General features: G+C 33.0%; 1 protein-coding gene across 1 annotated transcript; it reads right to left on the minus strand.

The window, feature by feature from the left end:
- Window positions 1-6,538: 6,538 nt before the first annotated feature.
- Window positions 6,539-21,362, minus strand: LOC112741837 (uncharacterized). Its single transcript, XM_025790968.3, has 9 exons — window positions 21,144-21,362; window positions 20,888-20,944; window positions 19,604-19,744; window positions 18,224-18,619; window positions 12,209-12,321; window positions 11,616-12,110; window positions 9,184-9,336; window positions 7,695-8,119; window positions 6,539-7,339 (listed from the first exon to the last, which is right to left on the minus strand). Exons 4-9 carry the CDS (start codon window positions 18,568-18,570, stop codon window positions 6,707-6,709), a joined length of 2,166 nt encoding a protein of 721 aa, XP_025646753.1. The 5' UTR covers window positions 18,571-18,619; window positions 19,604-19,744; window positions 20,888-20,944; window positions 21,144-21,362; the 3' UTR covers window positions 6,539-6,706.
- Between the last annotated feature and the right edge of the window lie 3,182 nt (window positions 21,363-24,544).

Genomic DNA, 24,544 nt, shown 5'->3' on the forward strand with positions numbered 1-24,544 from the left:
TTATATAAGTGCATGCATACATTAAACAGTGGAAATATAGAATTAAGCAAGACAAATATCACAATTTTAGAGAGAAAAATACACACTAAAACAGAATTTTAGTTGATAAAATGCAACCAATCAAATAGGCTCAAAAGTCTCACTGGTTTTGTGTGTTCGAGCTCTAAACCATGTTCCAATATAATATTTCTTCAAACAAGTTTTTCAAAAAGTTTAATTCAAATTAGTAAAATGCTATAAAAAGTTTCTTGAAAAAGAAAATATTACTTCAACCAAGTGGTAAAATATGCACAAAATCAAACAAACATGCAAATACAACAAAGAAAATTTAAACATTGGTGTTGAGATAGGAAGGTACTAACCCACGGAGATCAGTATCGACCTCCCCACACTTAAAGATTGCACCGTCCTCGGTGCATGCTAAGATGTACAAGTGGATGGGGGTTGTGGTTCCTCAGCTGGGGCTCTTTTTGTTCCTTTTCTTGTTGGTGGTTTGGGAGTAGCTTTCTCTTTACCCTTCTTGGTGGCCATCCTGAAAAGGAAAAAAGAAAGTAACTTTTAATGCTAAGGGTTCGAGCAAGGAAGAGGGTGGGAAAGGTGGTAATCAATGCACATTAAAAGATGAATGACGTTAACACATGGTCATGACTACATGTGAAAAATCATCAATGGAAATATAGCAAGTGCATGTAATAACAACTAAATGCAAGATGTTTATTGGCATGCTGGCAAAGGCATGAGTAGCATAGATCAAGCATTCAATGTCCAAGTTAGATTACCAAGTCTTTCAAACTAGCAACATGTTTGTAATGACAATTATATTGAATGAATATGATATGAAAAAGGGTTTTGTGAAAAGCAAGCATTCAGAGTAGTAGGATAAAACATACTGAAAAACAGTGCACAATGCCATACGGGCGTTTTCACAAACACATAGCATGCATGGTAAATAATCTAATGAAAATAATAAATTGAACATGCAAGCAACCCTTTAAAAATTAATATATAATTGCAAAACAATTTTGCAACAATCCACAATGACCCAAATAAATTTCCAACACCAATTAAAAGAAAAAGAAAGAAAAAGAAAATATGGATAATGAAAGTAAAAAGAAAAGAAAAGAAGAAGAAAACATAAAATAAAGAAGAAGAATAGAAAAGTAAGGAGGGAAAAGGAAAAATAGGATTTGGGGAAGAGAAAGATAAGATATTTTGGAAATTTAGGGTAAGTTGTGCGGCGCAAGCAACGCGGACGCGTGAGTCACGCGTTCGCGCAGATAGCGCTTCTCTGAAATGACGTGGACGCGCCATCCATGCGGTCACGTGGATCGATCTGTGCCACTAGCGCGAGGGCAGCCTCGCGGTCGCGCAACTCTCTGTTTGAAGCTCATATTGCCAAATATCTGGGGTGACGCGTTCGCATGGGTGACGCGATCGCGTGGATGGCCATTTTTTGAAAATAACGCGGATGCGTGGGGCACGCGTTTGCGTGGTAAGTCTTGTGCTTCTAGCACCGTTCCAGCCCCATTCCAGCCTAACTTGTTGCCAAACACCCGTTTACGTCGATTTTACAGGGCCACGCGTTCGCGTGGGTGACGCGGACGCGTGGGAGGCATGTTTCCCACATGACGCGGTCGCGTGGATCAATTTGTGCCAAAGGCACGCCTCCAGCCACGCTCTTGCGTGATTCTGTTCAATTTCTTTTCCTCCTAATGCACATATGACACGGACACGTCAACGACGCTGCCACGTCGCGTGCGTGCTTCTCTTTTTTTTTATGCAAAATGCAAAAGATGTTATGAGTAATTCCAGGTTCAATAAAATAAAAGAAAATAAAACTCGAAAATAAATAAAACTAAATAAAAATAAAAAAAGGAACGATCATACCATGGTGGGTTGTCTCCCACCTAGCACTTTTAGTTAAAGTCCTTAAGTTGGACATTTGGTGAGCTCCCTGTTATGGTGGCTTATGCTTGAACTCATCCAGGAATCTCCACCAATGTTTATGATTCCAATGGCCTCCGGGATCCCAAACTAGGCGCAGAAAGCCTTCAAGCAGGTTGAAGCAAGTGACAAGGCCCCAAGAGTATTGATTTCTAGACTGAATTCCGGGGTCCCAAACTTTGCTTTTACACCCGTCTTTGTGTTGATCATTATGATTCCATCCGGGTAGCAAGAAATCTGAATTCTCACTAAAGCGGCCAAACAACTTCCTAGACCCATTCAGTTGTGCTTTACATCAACCTTTGCATTTAAACTTTGAACACACAACCATGTTGAACCTTGCTTGACAACTCCAACCACTAACCATCTTCCTCTTACTCTTAATGCCACAAAGAGCTCTAAGTTGACCATCCGTCTCCAATAGCCCATATTCAAGTGGAAATAGAAAGCTAAGGGATATGAATTTTACCCACTTGAATGTTGTGAAGGATGATGGAAACTTAGGGGGAGGGGTCTCCAATAACTTTGGCAAGGTGATTCCAAGCTCCACTCCCTTGTGCTCTTTGACAACTTCCACCTCTTTGCAAGCTTCTTCAATTTCAACCTCTTCCTCTTGGTAACTTTCTTCCAATTCAATCTCTTCTTCATTGCTTACCGAGGGCATGGGAGGCTGTACTTCTTCTTCTTTAATCTCCATCTCTTGATCGACCTCTTCCAAGTCCTTAATCATGATATGCCTTGGAGGTTGTACACCCTCCTCAGCATCAATTTCAATTGCCTTGGAAGGAGGTTCTATAACCTGACTTTCCCATGGAGGTTCAGCATCTCCTAAGTCTGCAACCACTTCTTCCTTTTCAATAATTACAGCTTCCTCCACTTGTTTCAGTACAAAGTCATGCTCCTTACTGTCCACCGGAGTTTCTAATGTCTCCTTCATGCTACGTTCGTCAGTAGATTGTCCACATGAAGCCATGGGGATTCCTTGAGTGTTCGAACGTCGGGAAGCTAATTGATTTATCGCTTGATTCAATTGGTGAAGGGTTGCATGAAATTGATCCACTATTTCCTTGAAACGATCCGTTGACTCTTGTTGCATTTGGCTATCATAAGTAGGATCATAGTGCTCTTGGATTGCTGGATATGGAGATGGTGAATATTGAGGTGGTGGTTCTTGGGAGTAATTGGGTTGGAATTGGGGTGGTTCTATATATGGTTCATATGGCTTAGAAGGTGGTTGGTACGGTGGTTGAGGGTTAGGGTCATATGGAGGTGAATGGCGGAAAGGGGCTTGTGAGTTTGGTGGTCCAAAGCTATTTTGAGGAGGTGGTTCATTGGCATATGATGGAGCTTGTTGGTAATTACAAGGGGGTCCACCATATCTATTGTCTTGACATGCATTCTGGAATGGTCGTTGTCCATGGTAGTTTGGAAGGTGTTGTTGCCTAAAGGATTGATCAGATCCTCGTGACTCCATCCATCTCTGATTGTTTTGACCTTGATGCATGTTCCTGTGATAGCTTCCATTCCTTTCAACATTATTAGAACCAAACTCAAAGCGAGAGGGGTGAGAACTCATAGTAAATAATAAAAATTAAAAATAAAAATAAAAATAAATAAACAAGCAAAATAAAATATTTACAATAACCAATAACAAGGCACACGTTTGCAATTTCCCGGCAACGGCGCCATTTTGAAGAACTGAAGATTGATGGTTTAGAAGTTATAGTAATTTCTCGTTACAAGTATAGTTACTAAACCAAGCAATCAACCTTTCTTACAAACGTTTTGGTTGTCACAAGTAACAAACCCCTTTAAAATTGATAACCGAGTATTTAAACCTCGGATCGTCTTCTCAAGGAATTGCAGGGAGGTGTTCTTATTATTGGTTATGCAAAAAGGTAGAATTTTGGGGGGTTTTTGAAATAGGAAACAAATAATTTGAATGGGAGAAAAATAAATTAATAAAAATAAAATCTCTTGGCAAGGTATAAGAACTGGAAGTCCTATCCTTATCAATTGTGATGAGAATTGGATTTTAATCCCACTTTGTTAACCTCTAACTATGAAGGTAACTTAAGTGGATTAATTAGCTTAATCCTCAGGTCCTAGTCAATTCCTATGGAAAGACTAGAGTTATTGGAGCAACTCCCAATTTCAACCACTGCTTTATTTGACAGCTCAAGTATTATCAATTACTTAACCCAAGCCAAAAGGGAGAAAATATCTAAATTAAATTAAAAGCATCAATATAAATAAAGCAAAGCAATCTTAAATCTGAAATACCTCAAATAATATTAAATAAAATATTCAAATCTTAACATGGAAAAGTTCATAAGCCAATTAGGCAACATAACTAATACAAGCATTAAAGTATCTGAAAATAAGAGATAAATATAAAGTAAAAGAAATATTGAACCTGATGAAGAGTTAAATCCTAAATCCTTTAAGAGGAATCCTAATCCTAAAACCTAAGAGAGAGGAGAGAGCCTCTCTCTCTCTAAAAACTACATCTAAATTATGAGAAGTGAATTATGAGAGCATGTCATTATGAATGAATGGATTCCCCCACTTTATAGCCTCTAATCTGTGTTTTCTAGGCTGCAAACTGGGTCGAAAATAGCCCAGAAATCGCTGGAGAAGAAATCTGCCACGCTGATTTTCGTCACTGCGACGCGTCCGCGTGGAGCACGCGTTCGCATCGCCTAGCGTTAGGGTAACTATGGCATATTATATATCAAATCGAAGCCCCGGACGTTAGCTTTCCAACGCAACTGGAACCGCGTTGTTTGGACCTCTGTAGCTAAAGTTATAGCCGTTTTAGTGCGAGAGGGTTGGGCTGACAGCTTTGCAGTTCCTTCAACTTCTTGTATTCCTTCCACTTTTGCATGCTTCCTTTCCATCCTCCAAGCCGTTCCTGCCCTTTAATCTCTGAAAATACTTAACACACATATCAAGGCATCTAATGGTATAAAGGGAGAATTAATATTAATAAAATTAAGATCAAAGAAGCATGTTTTCAATCACATCACAAAATCAGGAAGGAAAATATAAAACATGCAATTAGTATGAATAAGTGGATAAAGAATTGATAAAAACCACTCAATTGAGCACAAGATAAACCATAAAATAGTGGTTTATCACTCCTCCAAGCCATTCATGCCCTATAAGGCCTGAAAACACTTAATACACAGATCACAGCATCGAATAGTATAATGGTGGGTTAAAAATACACAATTTAAAGGTTTAGGAAGCACGTTTTCAACCATAGAATGAGATTGGGAAGGATTTGTAAAACCATACAGATTGTATGAATAAGTGTATCGAGAATTGATAGAAACCACTCAATTTAGCACAAGAATAATCATAAAATAGTGGTTTATCAAGCTATATCATGGAGGTCCATGAAACAAACGATAGCAGCAACCTCCTCTAATCATGCTGAAATACTGGCGATTCATGAAGCAAGTCGCGAATGTTTTTGGCTGAGGAGTCTGATTCAATATATTCTGTCATCATGTGGACTGATTGATCATAAGATAGCTCCAACGGTCCTGTTTGAAGATAATATAGCATGCATTGCTCAACTTAAGGGTGGATACATCAAAGGTGATAGAACAAAGCATATTTCTCCCAAATTCTTCTTCACTCATGATCTTCAAAATCAAGGGACAATTGATGTCCAACAGATCCGTTCAAGTGACAATCTGGCAGATTTATTCATAAAGTCACTCAATCCTCCTTTGAAAGATTGGTACATGAGATTGGGATGCGCCGATTTTGAGATATTAAATGATGTCGGCAAGGGGGGGAGACTGTACTCTTTTTTCCTTGGTCAGGTTTTTTCCCATCGGGTTTTTCTTGACAAGGTTTTTAATGAGGCAGTCCCTATCACAAAGGATATTGTATTCTTTTCCTTCACTAAAGTTTTTTTTCCACTGGGTTTTTCTTTAGTAAGGTTTTAACGAGGCAATAATTCTAAGTGGTCATCCAAGGGGGAGTATTGTGATAAAGATGGATGACCACGTATATCTTAGGTGGCTATCTTTCTCAATGCTAAAGGAATCTTTTTCAAGACAAAATCCAATTAAATGAGAGTTGAAAATGAAGTGCTTGTACATGTATAAATAGAGATAGTATGGCATGTGTATTAGACACAGTCAGCAATAATAAAGCAAATATTTTCTCTCTCTCTTTCTTAAAGCACTTCTTTACTTTCTTTCTTCGCATACTACTAATATAATATTAATATATTATCTTTATAGTAATATAATAATATTGGTAAATAGTGATAGTAGTATTTTCTATTTATATTTTTATTTTATTACTTCTTCCTTATTTATTTTATAACACACTACAAATTTTACTAAATATACTACAAATTTCACCTTATATTTGTTCTACACGCAAGGCATACTTTTGCCTGGCTTGAAAGTATTCCTAATCCGCAGCAAGGGATGAAATTCATGATCGTTGATCCTTGGAATGACCATACAAGGTTTTGAATTGTTTTCACATTTTAACAATTATTTTTACATAAAGATATTTTTATAAGTGACCTTGAACAATACTAACTCAAAGGCACATTTGCAACTATTTTCAAGCGAAACGCAACAAAGTATTATTCAATCATGGAGTCATATGACCAAGCTAAATCAATTATTTCAACTACAATTTTGCTGATCAACATGCCGCACAGAGCACAACATTTTTTTTCAACATGAAATACAAATTTGACTAAGTATCCAGTCACATTACATTTTCTCTAGTTCTCTAGTGCGTAAAGCATCTTTTTGCTTGGCTTAAAAAGTTTCCTACAACAAACGGTTGAATGCATTAGATCTGACCACAATGAAGACTGGAGAAACAAGAATATAAGTGCTGGAAAAGAGGCAAATATAGAAACGAAACCGGGAACAAGATCTGAGGCATAGTGATGATAAGTAATGAAGAAGGCACTTGCAAATGCTACCATCATGCTTGTTATTGAGCAGAACAAAGCCACCAATCCACATATGAGTTTCAGGGGCAATGATTTGTAGAAGTCATTCTCGGCATAACGCGAAAGAAGAATGGACAAGAATATTAATATTGAAGCTGCTGAAGAGATAAATGCAGTTGCATCTGAGATTGTAAACACCGAGAACCATGATGTTTTGCCCAAGTAGTTTGGCTTCCCCCCTTTATCATCAACACCACCTGGCACGGTTATTGCAGCAGCAAACACCCCTGTTGCAATGACGGTTGCAATCAGCATACAATTCTCAGCTGTACTTTTCATCCAAGATTCTGCATCTTTTCGCAACTCCTTATGTTCCTCTGAAAATAATTCACTAGCAGTTTTACCAGCGGAGTTTTTATAGTTTATGAACGATGGTGGTATTATCTTCTTCACTTCCTGATGTTGCATGAAATAGACATTAACATCGTCAATTTTTGTTAAATACTCTGATTATGTATGATGCGATGCAAGGAAATTTATTATCATATTCATCATTGGAACGATTATAGTTTTAAATTGCGGATGCAATCACAGATGCGGTTACTACTTCATCATTGGAAATTTATGATCATATTCATCAATTTAAAACAAGATTTATGCTAAGAAATCAATACTATAGCAGTCAATTTCAGTCAACAGTATAAAAAGTGTTGGCTGCAATGCTGGTTGTGGTAGTGTTGCCTCCTAAGACCTTCTTTAAAAACAATAATGATACCAATACTGGACATGCAAATCTTTAATTTACACGTACCTTGAACCATACTAACTCAAGGCACATTTGGAATGCTGCTCCAGATACTAATTCAAGTTGTCTTTGTGGTGGTGCTCTTTTTGCAGCCAAATGTAACAAAGTATTACTTTCTGTGTCTATCATAGTCACTATAACATCCTTCACAAACCCTATCTCATGTATGAGATTGAAGATGCTTGCCTGGCGATGCATCACAGCTTTGTGAATTATGGTTTGGCCTGTATTCTCATCCATTGTCCATATCAAGTCTGGATAAGCACTAAGAATCTCTGATAAGAACCCAAAATTACCAACTTCTACTGCAGCAAATAACAGTTGAAAAAGGACCTTTGGCGTTTCAAATATCTCTCGCATTGAGGACTCCTCTTTAAGAATTTTGCTCCAAAGCTTCTTAACCAGTTGAAAAACCACCTGCTGCTTCATTCCTGTGTAATACAAAGTTTTATTATTTGAAATGAAAAGAATCTGCAAAAGAACTCTAGAATATATGGTGGAAACTCAATACCACCTGCTGTCTTGATGCTAAAATTAGCAGTTGAAAATTATTAAATGATTTGACTATGTTTGATTAAATTATTATCTAACGACCTCTAATTATCAACATCGTACCAAGATAATTGTAATGTCTTCACCAGAATATATATGTATAACAAGTTTAATTATCTGTGTCATGCACGTGATAAGATTGAAATTATAATTTTAAATTATATTTTTAAAATTAATTTGAATTATAATAATTTGATTAATAACAAAAATATGTTATGCATTGTTTGATTTTTTTAATCTAGTGTTAATTGGATTAACTCTAAAATAGTTATTAATTTGTTTTAATAATTTACTTTCTTCAATAAATCAGACATATATACTGAATGTAATCATAAATACAATATAGTAATAGTCAAATCCACCAACAAATATATTGGCTATTATCACAATATAAAACAAATTAAATATAAAGGCTATTAGCACTTATCTGTCTTTGATTCGTACAAGGGTTTACTTATCAAATAAACTTAAAATATGAACAAAAAATATTTATAAAATGGACCTAGTATTACTTAAAAGAATCATGACAAATAATCAACTTACCTTATTATTCATGAGAATCACTTTTATATAAGTCGTCTTATTCTTGTTAAATTTGGATGGGACTTTTCATTTTCAAACTTTTTCATTACATAATCTATATATATATATATATATATATATATATATATATATATATATAATAATTAATAAATATTTTCAATAGAGATAGTTATTACAATTAGGTGAGGGTTCAAAACTTATACAATTAAAAGCATCTAGCTAACCTTACTTTTAGTCGTTGTATGTCGAACATTGATTTCCCCATCACATTCAAAAATGAATAAAGATTTAGTGTGTAAAATTGTTAAAAAATTGTTGCTATTTGAACAAATTGCTATTTAAATCTTATTTTTAGGCAATGTAAATTTCTGAAATAAACAAATAAAATTTTGCACTTTACCAGGATTAATCTTGATTATGGAGCTTTGATGTTGTGGACTTTGGCAACAAGAATCCAAATGGCTTTTAGACAAGAGATGCAAAGCTGTCTCACCATTCTCATCCCTCATAGAAGCTAAATATGGCCGATCTGTGGCCAATTTTAAGGCTAAACCTGCAAAATATTAATGTCAGAAGTTCAAAATATTCGGAAAAGTAAAAATAATTTTGATTAAGAGAAAAGGACAAATAGGTTCTTAACTTTTTGGCACATAAATATTTACATCTTCAAAAATTTGAAAATACATTTAAGTCCTTAACCTTCTCAAAATCTAGATATATCAATTTCTGAACCTAATTTGTCTCATTTTAAAAATTTTTCCACATGTGCATCTGTATATCGGCCAGGTTAGTACAACAAAAGTCATACTAGATTTTTTTATTGGGTCTGACAGACTTAAGTGAACAGAGGGATCGATGTGTCCAAATTTTAAAAATGTTCAAATCTTCAAAAAATTTAAATGTCTATAAACCAAAAGATCAATTACTTATTTATCCTTTTTTCTTTAATTAATTTACAATATAAAATGTTATAAAAACTGGCATTTGAATTCTCATAAAAAACTTTAATACTAGTCAACAAGTAAAGTTATGAGATAAATTCAATAAAATTTTATTCTCTTAACTGTTTTTTTATTGAATTATAAAAAAGAGAAAGAACATAATTAAAAATACGAGATAGGAAATTATAGAGTCTTATCAACTCTTCTAAGTTTTGGACATAAGAAGTTTGTCAAGTTCAAAGTGAATAAAGTCCAATCAACAAATATGGACGAGGTCGACACCTACTCGACCTTATAGAGGTCGGACGCAATGATGTTAACCTAACTCTATTCGTTTAAATCAATAACTAACTCCTACAATCTCTATTATTCATCTATAAAAGAGATCTCAACAAGTTCTCTACCAAAAAAGGAATAACCAACCCACCACCAAAGATGGGACTACTCAAAAAGTAATTATTGACTCTACATCTACAATTATAAATATTCCGTCACTCTCAGATATACTTTGAACTCAATCTACTAAAAATCCACTAACATCCTTACTAACTTAAGCATTAGAATTCCTTATAAGTACCACTCTCATCTTCTTACGAAAAATTCGGACAGCGACACCTTAATACCATTAAACATCAAATACTGTCCCAAAAAAATTTAAATTTCATGTTCAATCCCAAAGTAACTCAATTTCAAGTAACCCTTAGAACAGTCTCTATTTTAAGCAAATGTTGGTATGCTCTTCCTTTTTTTTCCCTTATATAGTGCTGTTTTTTAATTAAAATATTTTACTCCCATGCTCTAATTATTCTTATCAATTAATCATTTACCCTGTTTATGACCTATCACACAGTTCCTTGTCTCATCATTTTTCTAAAATAATTAAAAAGCAAAAGGAGACAATGATGAGTCCATTTGCTTTTTTTTTATGTTTCATTTTTTTGCATTATTTTTTTCAAGATATTCAACAAATTATTTTATTAAATTTATAAGTCACGTACATATACATTTTTAGGCTTTATTTAATTAGAATGAAGAGAATAAAAAAAGAAAAAAATGAGTTGAATGTACTTTTATTTTTCCTGAATATTTGAGTGAAAGAAAATTAAGAAGGAAAAAAATAATATACAATGTTATGAAAGAATAATTTTACCTTTATATATTATAAAATATATTAAAAATGAGAGAATATTATTAGAGTATTAATAGATGACACATTTTTTTTATTTTTTATATAATATTAAAAAGAAAAAAATTTTAGTATATTCGACCTACTTATTTACACATTTAACCTTTTTTAAAATATTTTTTTGACCAAACAATGAAAACTAAAACAGTTATGCAATTTTTTTCCTTTGCTCTCATTTTTCATTTTTTTTCCTCAAACAAATAATACACCCTTAATTTTTTTTTTTTAAATTATTAACATATAATTGTGTATTTAATATTTGAAAAGTAGATTGACAAAAGTTATAAAGAAAAATGTTTGCTTTTACTTTACATTTAAATTAATACTAACTTTCTATTTTTATATACTAAAAATATTCATCCTTAACATTATGCATTGATAAATGACTAATATTTATAAAAAAAAAGTATACGAAAACCAATTTTAGTGTTTAGAATATAGAGTTAAAAATTTATAATTTAAAGTTTAAATAAAATTCAAAATCAATAAAATAATTTTTAAAAAATTAACTAATAAATAAAATTTATCTGATACTCATGTTCTTTGTTAAGTCGATTATTGCAAATTCTTTGGTATTGTTTCCCTTTAATTCCTATGATCAATATTTGTCTTAAATTTTTTAACCATATCCATATTCGTTATTAATAGTAGAAAAGATAATATTAGGGAGACCCAAAAAAAAAAAAAGAAAAAAAAATTACATACCGTAGAGACCAGTGTTGATACAAGTGAAGAACAATCGTTTCAACTCATCATCATAATAATGTCCGAATTCGGTATTTTCATATAGATGCGAAGCCACGTCACATCTTCCTTGCAATGCTGCAAATTGAACAGGAGGGTAGGTTCCATTTTTACCCCTAACCTGTACAACTGTTGGATTCTTATCTTTCATCAAGTCAAGAACTTGCATGTTCCCAGCTGCAGCAGCAAGGCAAAATGCAGTGTTTCCATTCTCATCTATCGATAATAAGTCCTCTGGACTCAATTCCCCCATCAATTGTTTCACAAAGTGAACATGTTTTGCACCCCCACGTACACTTGCTGCTATATGTAACAGTGTAGTCGATCCTTTTGCTATGGCTGCATTCCTCAACCTTCGATCTTTAACTATGATAGCCTTGGCCTTTTTCCAATTGCCTTGTAGTGCATGCTTGTAAAGGGGCACACAGTTGTTGAGATAATAGCCCATTGCATCTCCTGAAACATAAACAATCATATCATGCGTTGAAGGTGGATCTTGATGTGCAAAGATCTATCGTTCTTAATATAAATAAACAGGTTGGTTTGCACTCAACTTGTTTCCTCGAAGAAAACACCGCCAGGACGCCAAATAGGTGGTAGGTCTGAATTGGTAGTTGAGGGATGTGATTCAGGAGTTGATGAGTTGTACACATCATTATTTCCATGACTGTAAAAGTTAACAAATATAATTTGCACATCAGGTAATAATACATATACATGAAGAATATATCATTATTTTAATGTACTAATTTATTCCATCAAATATTGAAAGAAATGAAAAGTGATTTTTTTGGTCATTAACATTAACTTGGTGTTCATATATATATAATAATCGATATCACGTAAAATTACTCAATTGACTTACAATAGCAAATTATAACTAATTATACTCTATTTATCTAATTTAACAAACAGTAAGTTAAAATTTATCACTAACCAAAAGGGTTTTATCCTCTAATATTCTTTTTCAAGATAAAAAGTAAATGTTTCTAACTCCCATCTTGAACAACAAACTCATGGAATTTTATTTTTGGTAGGAACTTTATTAATATGTCTGTTAATTGATGTTGTGTCCTCATATAAACTAGCTTTATTATATTGTCCCTTTTTGTTCCTTTTGCCTAGCAAAGTGACAATCCACCTACTCTATGTGCTTTGTGCACTCATGAAAGGTGGGGTTAAATGTAATATGAATTGCTGCCTAACTGTCATAGTACACTGTTGAAGGCCTATGTTTATGTGAAAGTCTTTGAGAAGTCCTCTCATCTAAGTTACTTCAATAGCTATCGCTGCTAATTCTCTATATTCTGATTCTACTGAGAATCTCGAAAATGTACTTTGCTTGACAAACTTTCAAGACACTAAAGAGTTTCCAAAAAACACACAATAACCTGTAATTGACCTCTTAGTATCCACACGTGAAGTCTAATCAGCATTAGCATAAGCTCTTAACAACAAAAGGGATGATGCTACAAAGTACAGACCCTATCTTAGTGTGTCTTTGAGGTAATGTAAGAGATAATGTGCTGCTTGAAGATGAGGTACTCGAGGCTTGGATACGAATTGGCTAAGATTATTTACAGCATATGTGATGTCTGGTCGAGATAATGTTAGATACAACAGCCTTCCAATCAACCTTCTATATTAAATAACACACCGGCAATAACTCGCCCTCCTCACTGTTGAGTTTCACAGCAGGGTCGAACTTTGACTAGTTTGGAGGCCAAGGTGCCAGTGTCTTCAAGGAGGGAAAGTGTGTATTTCTGTTGGGAGAAAAAGATACCTTCCTTTGAGTGTGCAATCTCAAGGCCAAGGAAGTACTTTAGTAGTCCCATATCCTTCAACTTAAATTTACCTTGATTTGAAGCTTTCTTTTCTTCAAGATACTTGCAATGGGACCAGCAAGTATAATGTCATCAACGTATACTAATAGAATAACAAAAATAGGTCCCAAAACCCTTGGTGAAAAGGGAATGATTATATTGCGACTGTGTGAAGCTTGCAGAAATAAGTGCAGTAGAAAAAGTGGTGAACCATTGTCGGGAGGTTTGCCTTAATCCATATATTGACTTGTTCAGCCTACAAACAAGGAATTCCTCCTTCGTGGCACACCCCAAAGGTACATCCATGTATATTTCTTCATCAAGATCCCCATTTAAAAATACATTGTTGATATCCAATTAGAATAGGTGCCAATGGTTCATGACAGCAACAGCTAAGAGTACTCTGATAGAGGGAACTTTGGCAACAGGAAAAAAGGTCTCAATGAAATCTTGGCCAGCTTGTTGAGTGTAATCCTTTACAACTAGTCACACCTTATACTTATCTACTGAGCCATCAGCTAGATACTTAACTTTATAGACCCATCGACACCCAATTGTGTATTTGTTTGGTGGAAAGGGTACCAAATTCCATGTTTTATTAGCCTCCATAGCATCCAACTCAGCTTTCAAAGCCTTTTGTCATTCAGGAACAGGTACTGCTTGGTGGTAGAACTTAGGCTCAAAAATAGAATTCACATTCATTACGTAACTTCTGTAATTGACAATCAATTTTTTATAAATGCAGTTATTGGATATTGAGTAGTAGAGAAAATTACATGATTGCAATGTTATTGTTGCAGGTAAGAAGGTGCTTTATATGGTCTAGTTGATCTTCTAGACACAAAGGGTGGACTAGGTTCATGCTGAGCTAATGGAGAATGCTCGATCTACAGGTATCAGTTAAACCTGAGGGATATCAACAATTAGTGGAGGAGTGTATGATGCGATGTTGCTGTCAGACAGAGGCTTTGTCAAAACAAGGTCAAAGAATGGGTCAATTGAAGCAAAAATTTGTTCATCAGAAGAAATGGGAAATATATTTTCATGATAGACCTCTTTTGTAGGTCGTAAACCTTATAGTCTTTGTAGTAAGGAGGATAACCCAAAAACACACCGGCAGTTGCTCTAGAACTAAACTTGTGTCTGCCAGGTTGAAGTGTAGATGCAAAGCAAAGACAACCAAATACCCTTAGCCTTGTGTAGTATGGTGGTGTAGAATAAAGTCTCTCAAATGGAGATTTAAACTCCAAATTTTTGGCAGGTGTTCAATTGATGAGATAGATTACAGTAGATACACATTCTATCCATAAGAAAAGAGGGACACGAGATTGAAAATACAAGGCCCTTGCCACATTCAACAAGTGTTGATGTTTTCTTTTAAGATAGAATTCTGTTGTAGAGTCTTAATACAGGAAAATTGATGAAAAGTACCTTTGAAAAATAGAAAATCAGTTAATGCAAGTTCTCTAGCATTAGCAGATCTCAAACATTTAACGATAATGGAAAATTGTGTTTCAACCATCTCAAAAAATTGTTGCAACTTTGTTGTGGCCTCGGACTTAGAATGGAGAAAAGAGAGCCATGTGAACCTACTATGATCATCCATAATGGTAATTAAATATCTAAATCCTGCATAAGAAATTGTCTGAAAAGGACCCACACATCACAATGCACTATATCAAATGGTTTAGTTGCAAAATAATTGTTAGAAATATAAGGCAATTTACTTTGCTTAGACAAAGGACAAATGGAGCAGTTATGTACTTGCATCAAAGAAGAAGACTTACAAGAAACTTTAGATTTATTTATTAGGGTAAAATATATTTTTTATCCTTGAAGTTTGACAAAAGTTTCAAAAATACTCTTAAATTTTATTTTGTTTCAATTTTGTCTCAGAAGTTTTTTATTTGCATCAAAAATACCCCTAACGGATAATTTTTCAAAAAATTTAACACCAATTTAACAACAATTTCATAAGAACAACCCTCAACACAAGTAAATTAAGCATAATTTTCATATATTATTGTTAGATTGGTCTTAAATATTTTGAAAATTGAGCTGTCGAGGGTATATTTGATACAAATAAAAAACTTCTGGGACAAAATTGAAACAAAATAAAATTTAAAAATTTTTTAAAACTTTTGCCAAATTTCAGGGACAAAAAGTATACTTTACCCTATTTATTACAATACCAAGTACATTGGGTGACAAATGACCTAAACAGGAATGCCATATATAAGGTGACACTAGACTACAATGATTGTCAAAAAAAAAATTATGTTGTCATTAGAGGTAACCTACTGAGTAGGATAAAAGACATAAAGTCATTTCTCCAACTCAATCCTCCCAACCATCCTCAGAGACTTCTTGTCCTGGATTAAAGCATAATAAGATGAGAATGTAACATCAAAGCTAAAGGTGTAACTAAAGTACTAATCGACAGTAAATTGAGTGCAAAGCTAGGAATATAAAACACTCTATGAATGCCTAATTGAGGTGTCACTCTTATAGAGCCTATGCCAATAATGGGTATGTGAGAATTATCTGGTAAAGTGATAAAGGAATTCGACACGGGTTTGTAATCATGAAACATGAACAAATGAATGCAAATGTAATTAGATGCTTCAGAATCCAATATCCAACAACCATTAGGCAATTGTAAACTCGTTAGTGCAAAGAGAGTGATACCTATAGTACTAGAAGCATGTGCATCAGTTTGCACAGGGGCAGGAGCATTGACTTGGACAACCGGAGAGGATAAAAGACTTAATAGATGTTGGCACTGTGTCTGCGTCATTGGTGGATCAGAAATTGTTGGTGATAGAAGAGGTGCGTTTGTATTGGTCGAAGCAAGATTTACAATATCTTTAATAGGACCTTTGTTTTTGAATTTTTCATATCCTAGAGGAAAGTCGTGAATACGAAAGCATCGATCAACTGTATGTCTAAGAACCTCGCAATGAGAGCACAAAGGTCTATCACGATCTTTCTTGGTTGATTTTGGCTTAAATTCAGTCTTAGTAGCAAAAGCAAGAGGATTAGAGGCAAGGGATTTGACACAGAGCTCCTTCTGTTTGTCTTCTTGGAGGATTAATGAAAGAACCCGATTAATAGAAGGGAGAGACTCCAGGAGTAACAATTGACCTCGAATTGCAGAGAAGTGTTCATTAAGTCCTATTAAGAACGACATTGTATATTCACTATCATGAAAATCTTGCAAAGGTCGAAGACCACCACAACCGCATTGAACAATAGGACGATATGCACTCAATTCATCGCAAATAGACTTCAATTTGAAAAAGTAAACACTCACCAAGTCAGAGCCTTGAGATAGTGCCATCAGATCACATCAAAGTTGGAAAATTCATGGACCATTACGCGGTTGAAAGCGCTTACGAAGGTCTTGCCAAGCCTCCGAAGCTACTCGCGACCTCATAGCACTACCAACAATATCTTTGGAAAGCGAATTGAAAATCCAAGAGAGTACCATATTGTTGCTGCGTGTCTAGAGAGCAACCTGCAGCCGGACAAGACAATGAACCATCAACAAAGCCAAGTTTGTTCTTAACAAAACGAACGAGCTCCATGGCACAACTCCAAGAATCATAATTATCACTGGTTAGGGGTTGTGAGACAAGAACGAGTCCAGGACCATCAGCTTGATGAAGAAAATAGGGATTCGCGAGATCGTCTATGATAAGAAAGGAATCAGGCTAAAATCGTGGAAGAAAAGTACAAGAGTAAAAAAGGTTTTCCTAAAAATAGAAATTTTTTTGGAAAGTAAAAAGAAAGAAAGAAAGAGAAATAGCGAAAGTGATTATTCATCTGATACCATATTAAAACAAATAAAAAGTAATTTTTTTTTGTCATTAACATTAACTTGGTGTTTATATATATATAATAACCGGTATCACTAGTAACGTTACTCAATTGACTTATAATAGTAAGTCATAATTAATTATACTCTATCTATCTAATGTAACAAACAGTAAACTAAAATTTATCACTAACCAAAAAGACTTTATCCTCTAATATATAACAGTACATCACTAACCAAAAGGGCTTTATCCTCTAATATATAACAGTACATAAATGAATATTAATAAAGTTATATATATGTATGTATTTTATTCAATCTTTTCTTAAATAAAAAGTAAATTATTTTCTATGACATGTTTAATAATTATTGGATAAAATTAATTATATTATCATAGTTAAAAACTCTTAATTTAACTTAAATTTTGACAACTAAATTAATTAAATATAATAAAACTTTTTTTTATAAATTATAAAAATTACAAAAAAGATCTTATTTTATAATTTTTTAATTTTTAAAAATCACACTTATATTAATTAGATTTAACAATACAAAAATAAAAAGACTAAAACGAACAAATAAAAAGGAAAACCAAAAAGTTAAATCATAAATTTAAAATAACAAAAAAGTGAAAAAATGTTAATTGAATAAAGGTAAATTTTATAATTATTAATAGACTTGATATAAAGAATTGTGTGATTTTATATGTATGAACTATGAAGTTCAAGTGATTTTACTATATTAATTAGTTTAGTTGTCAAAATTTAAATTAAATTAAAAGTTAATATTAATTATCTTAATAAAATAATTCATTTCATCCGATAACTATTAGATTTATTATAGAGATAATTAAAAGAGAGTTGGGTAGAATTTTTCATATATATATATATATATATATATATATATATATATATGATTTTGGTCAAAACCTGTTTTCAAGCTCATCCCACATTTCTTTGGCGGTTTTGTACTTTAAGATTCTTTCGTAGGTCTCAAAATTTACAGCACAGCATAACATGTGCTTTGCTCTTGAATCTTGCCCCAAACTATTCATGTCTTCCTCAGCCAACTCATCTTCTGGTTTTTCCACTTCATTTCCATTCACAACTATTTTTGGAATGTTTCGTCCATTTTTAATGATAAACCAAAGTTTGACGTCCACGGCCTGTATAAATATCTTCATATCTTCTTTCCAATCAATGTAATTTGTACCATCGAAAAATGGCGGCTTTAAGATACTTCGTCCTCCAATTGTAATCATCGAATTTGCAGCCATTGAATCTAAAAAATTCTTTTGCTCTTTTTTCTCTTTCTTTAATTTCTTCCTGAAATTGCTAGGGCATGATGTGTTAGTATTATCTAATAAGACTGCGGTTAAAAGAGAGATAGAAACGGAGGAGAAACAGAGACTAGGAATTTATGGAAGCACTCGTACGCAGGATCGAGTATGTTTAGCACAATGGAGATTTTTGCTGAAAAGACTCAAATATTGTACTGAAATTTTATATTTTAAGACTGAAATTTTAGTTCTAATAATTTTTTTATCACTAAATACAATATTAAGTTTTAGTTTTAAATTTTAGTTTCAAAAAATAAATATTATCTAAAAAAATGTTATAAGACTATTATAATTTATTATTTTTTATTATTATTTTTAATTATAAATCTAATTTTTTTAATTCAATAATTTAATAATATACTTTAACATATACTTTTAAATATTAATGACTAATTAATAATAAAAAATAATAAATTTTAATAATTCTCTAGTAATTTTTTATTAACTAAGACTGAAAGAGAAACTACCGTAAAAAATGTCCAATAATCCGTTATAAACTTGCTTATGTTATAAAAAGTTAGCGCAAGCAAGTTACATTTAAAATATACAAAAGTATATATCTAAGCACCTGCAGGCTTGCAGGCATGTTTCAAAAGCATAATAACTTGGACTAATAAAAAATTAAGAATAGCGGGAGAGAGAGAACCCCGGGGGAGTGGGGGGGCACTGGAACGTGGTGAAGGGAAAAAGAATTCCAATAATATAACATTAGGATTGTGCTAGTATAGCTTATTATTTTTATTATTATTTGATCCGTTTGTTGTTACCCAGTTACAAAATCTCCTTAAATCGGCTTATTTAACAAAACCAAACTTCATCATTTAATTCTAAAAAAATAAAAATTCACGTACAGTTCATATAAAATTGTTAATTTAAAATTATTAAATAATTTAATATATTTAATTAAATTATTATTAATAATTTTAAATTATCAATTTTAACATAAAAATAAATGTATCTAAATCCTCACCTTTCAAAAAGGCACTTGCCCAGTTGTCTGTACGGTTATCAAGAATTGTGCACTTCACTCACAAGATAACTCCTCCGGATAGTTACCAAAAGAATACGAGGAGAACCCAATAGGCCAAGGGCAAGTCAAACCTAATAACCTCTGTATACACAGTAAAATCCTACGGGATAAAGATACAAATTCATTCTAAATACATATTATACTCATCTCAATACTCTTTTTTATTTGAACGTTACAAATAATTTTATAAGTGTTCACCACTACGATTTTTTTTTTTTAAATCAACGTATACCTCATCCATGTAAAAACGAATTCAACTTAAACGAATAAATTATACCTCAATTAAAACTTATTACGCAAGAACATTATTCTTTATAAAAAGATAATACTATATTTATTTTCATTTCGGTGTTTATGTAAACAAATTTTCTTAGTTTATGTATCAACAATTAAAAAAAAAATTCACAACTTTTTTCCCATCCCATTTTCTCTATCACTTGTTTTTTCTTTGTTGTTTTTCTTAGTTCCATATATTATAGCAATTTTTTTAAATAAATAATTTAATTATTTTAATTATTGAAATATGTGTTGATTTTTAAAATTGTGATGATTTTAAATAGACAATTTTAAATTACGTGATACATCCAGTAATCAATTAATCAGTAAGTTAAAATTTCTATTTCTCTTGTTATTTTGAAATCGTCAATCTTTTTTATTATTTGAAATATTTTATTTTTAAGAGTTTGTTCTAATTTAAATTATTAATATTTTTTATTATTTTAAAATTATATTTTTTTATTTACAAATACACATATTTTTTTATAGTGTAAACGAAATAAATCAATGCGATATAAATTGATAAATATGCTATAAATTACATATTTAGGTGATTAAAATAATTAAATTATTTATTTAAAAAAATCCCCAAATATTATACAACCAAGAAGTAACGAATTTTTATATTCATAATATAAATTTTTTTAATTAATTTTAAAATAACAAAAATATTTGATAACTAAAATAAATTAATCAAAAACAGATAAATATTATTTTATTTAGTATTCATTAACTATTGTGATAATTAATAAATATTAAATAAGACAAGTTCGGACTAATTTTTTGTGCGCCTACCCCCTTATCATTCAAATAATATATAGGTTACCCTCATTAATATTTTACAGAGAGTAAGTTAACTAAGTCTTAATTGTCCTGCAGTAGTAAAGTGGATATAGCATTACTGGGATAAAAAAATCCATCCTAAACTAGAAAAGTTACAATGCATACCTGAAAAATAAAGTTTGAACGGAAATTTCCTCCTATATATATGAGCTATGGTGTTGTCTGCACATTATAGCACCAAAAACACATGCAAGATGAGTATGATGTGAGAAAGAAATAAAAGAAAGAGACAGAAATGACTTTAAATTCAACGAATCAATCGATTGAATATATAGTTCTTGAGTGTAACTCATCAAAAGAAAGAATGGTAGCAGAGAAGGGGTATAGTTCGTAGTACGTTACAGTGTGATGCACTACTTACTTCACAGCGAGAAGAAGAGATCGAAGTTCGTAATTGTTGCTTTAATTTATTTGTTATATTCTTTGCTTGTGTAGCCGCGGCTTTAAGTTGAGATTATTGGAATAATAATCTTTCAAAGTCAGCAGCTGAAACGCACCACACTTAGTTCTTCCTCAATATATATATAATATAGTTATAGCTGAGTTATATATCTTATGTATGTATGTATGTATTGTTTAGTCCTGCTGCGATATATACTCAATATATACTCATATGCCGCCTTTAATTTGTATTGCAAATTTGCAGTGTACTAAGTTCGTAGAAAAAAAAAATAGTAGTCCATGTCCATGTAAAGGGTAAATCACCAACAATATACTCATATTATCTTAATACTGATAAAAACATCTTTAAATTTCGTTATTAATAAAAATATCTTAAAATTATTTAAAATATGATAAAAAATAATTAAAAAATATTATTTTTTTATAAATACTAAATACTTTTTGTGTTTGACAAATCACTTCTACATTTTATCTAAAATTTTATAACAATATTTAGATAATTATTTACAAAATATATAAAAAAATGGATAAAAATTTGATCTCTAATTTTTTTATTTTTTGAAAGTATTATTGATTGTTGATAAAAAAAATCATAATATATACGTGTGTGTATATATATATATATATAATATTTAATAAAAAATTATTAAATTTTAAAAATAAAAATATTTGCTTTTTTATTATATTTGTAAAAAATTGTATCAAAATTCAATTTATAAAATATTATTTTAAAAATATATATTTAACGTTAGACATTTTTATTGTATTTTTAAATTTTAAAGATATTTTTATCGATAACAAAATTTAAAAATATTTTTATTGGTGCAAAAATAATTTGAATATATTTTTTGTGGTTTATCTATGTAATCAATACATAAAAATATACAATCCGTAAAAGAGAGAACAATATTCGACTAAATCAATTGTAAGAATAATATTCTTCATCAATGTACTATTAGGTCAAGTCACGTGATCAAGCCTTGCTATGACTAAGGAAAACATGCACACCCCATCGACCAACTCAAAAGTAATATATGTTATGCCAGAAGTCAGGAATGGGAATGGCAAAAATATCCTTATTTGCAGTATGAGGTAAATATTAAATTGATATTCGAAAGATTTTAACGCTGATAAAATGGTATCTAACTTTTGTTATTAACAAAATAGTCTCCGAAAAATTTTAAAATTTGACAAAATCACCCCTAACATGAAAAGATAACGTTATAGTGAACGGAAAGTACTAATGTGGCCGTCAGAAGAGAGCTTCAACGGTGGCAGAGAATTCCGGCAACGTTAAAAAGCACCACCAACTCCTCCTCCTCCTCCTCCTTTCCACCACCAACCCATTCTTCTTCTTCTTCTTCTTCTTCTTCTTCTTCTTCTTCTTCTTCTTCTTCGGCGCCGGCGAGGGAGGACGCACGCGAAGAAAGGACTAAAGAGCTGGTCGAGCTGGCACCTTCTTAACCGCGATGCTGGAGAGTGTGGGCTGCGAGGTAGCAGAGGCGGGAGGCTTCGAGGTCACCGTAGATTCCAGCGATGCTGCACTCTTCACGTGGTTTTTCGTCGTCATCGGAAAAGGAGAAGAGAGACAAGTGTTGGTGCTGTTTAGGCTTGGGGATTGGAGAGTTGTGGTTGTGGGAGCTAGCGGCACGTGTTGTGGTGGTGGCGGTGGGTTTAGGGAGGGTTTTGTTGTAGAAGAGAGGGAAAAAAGATGGTTTGGAGATATAGTTGGTGGTGGTGGAGGTGGCGCGTGGCAGTTGATGCGAGAGGAGAACAGAGATTTGAAAGTGAAGCAGCGGCCATGAGAAAATGTGTCGCCCTCCTCCATTACGCCACAGTGGGTCGTACTCTCTTACGTCGCCGTCGCATGCGTCCTGCCTCTCTCGCCGGCGCCGAGGAAGAAGAAGAATAGGTTGGAGGAGGAGGAGGAAGAGGAGGGATTGGTGGTGGTTTTAATGTCGCCAGAGCTCTCTTCTGACAGCCACATGCATTAGTATTTTCTGTTCACTGTGACATCATCTTTTCATGTTAGGGGTGATTTTGTTAAATTTTAAAATCTTTTGAGGACTATTTGGTCAATAACAAAAATCAGGTACCATTTTATCATCACCAGAATCTTTCGGGTACCGATTTGGTATTTACCTCTTTGCAGTATCTACGGAGATTACCTGTAACAGAAAGATAAATAGAGATCTATTAAATTTTTATGGAAACGGGAACCTACTCCTACAAATAAATAGAGATTGAGTGAATATTGAGATATCCGCTTCATGGGGACCCGTAAAATTTCTGTGAATAGTGAATTTGTTGAAATAACCCTAATTTTGTCTTAGCCTCCACTAATACCCTAATTCCTACCCACCCCACGCCTGTGTCTCTCGTCACCTTTCTACCTCGCCGACACATACTCAGTTGCCTGGGCACCCTCTCGCCAAAGTGGGTTTCGCCGTCGCTAGTCTTGTTTCAATATACTACAAGAAAAACTCTGGGTACTGTGGAATTTATCTTCGGAACTAGCGTCGACTGGTAGATTCGGATTTAGTATCGAATTTTTCGACGGAAAGGAGAAGTAATTCGTCGCAATCAAAGGTTACTGTCGGATTAGGTTTTCCGTCGCTAACAACAACAGTAACTACTGGCGGGAAAACGAATGCTATGTGGGCCAATGTTACCATCGATTTTAGCGTCGGATTAATCCGATGGTATGAAGGTTTAATGAAACACGCCGTTTAGGTGACGTACCGTCGGATTAATCCGACCGTAAAATTGGGGCTAAAGTCAAACATGAAGCCCTTCTCCCTCACTTGTGCGAGTGCTTTCTCTCTCTACCTTCTTTCTCTCTCTCTCTCTCTCTCTCTCTCTGCCTGCGCTGTCTCCGTAGCTACTATCATCGGATTGGTTTGTTAGTATGGTTATTATAATTTTTTAGATTATTTTGTAAGTTTATCATTCTGTTAGGGTTTTCGTTAAATTAATGGTTAAATTTGTTTAACATTTTCTTAGGAGGAGTTGTGTTAATTTAATGTAAGTAAAAATTAAATAATGTTAGGGTAGGTTAAATAAATGAGATTAAGAATGCTTAAGTTGTCAGAAGATTTTATTTGACACTACAAGAAAATACCCATTCAAGTACACTTAAAAAGTGTAGGCAAAAATAAAAAAAAATGATGCCTTAGACAAAGGTTACGCTTTTTAGGCTTCAGAGATGCTTTTGTGGGGGATGTCTATACCAGCGTTGCCTATTCTCAAAGGCTACGCTTTTCTATATCAAATGCTATGTTCTAGCCTTTGAGAATAGGGTGCACTTTTTAAGTGATGCTGTTCATGACCAAAGCATATGCTTTTCAGCACTAATGGTTA

Source organism: Arachis hypogaea, chromosome 14, assembly GCF_003086295.3.
Source record: "Arachis hypogaea cultivar Tifrunner chromosome 14, arahy.Tifrunner.gnm2.J5K5, whole genome shotgun sequence".
In the NCBI taxonomy this organism is placed as follows: Eukaryota; Viridiplantae; Streptophyta; class Magnoliopsida; order Fabales; family Fabaceae; genus Arachis; species Arachis hypogaea.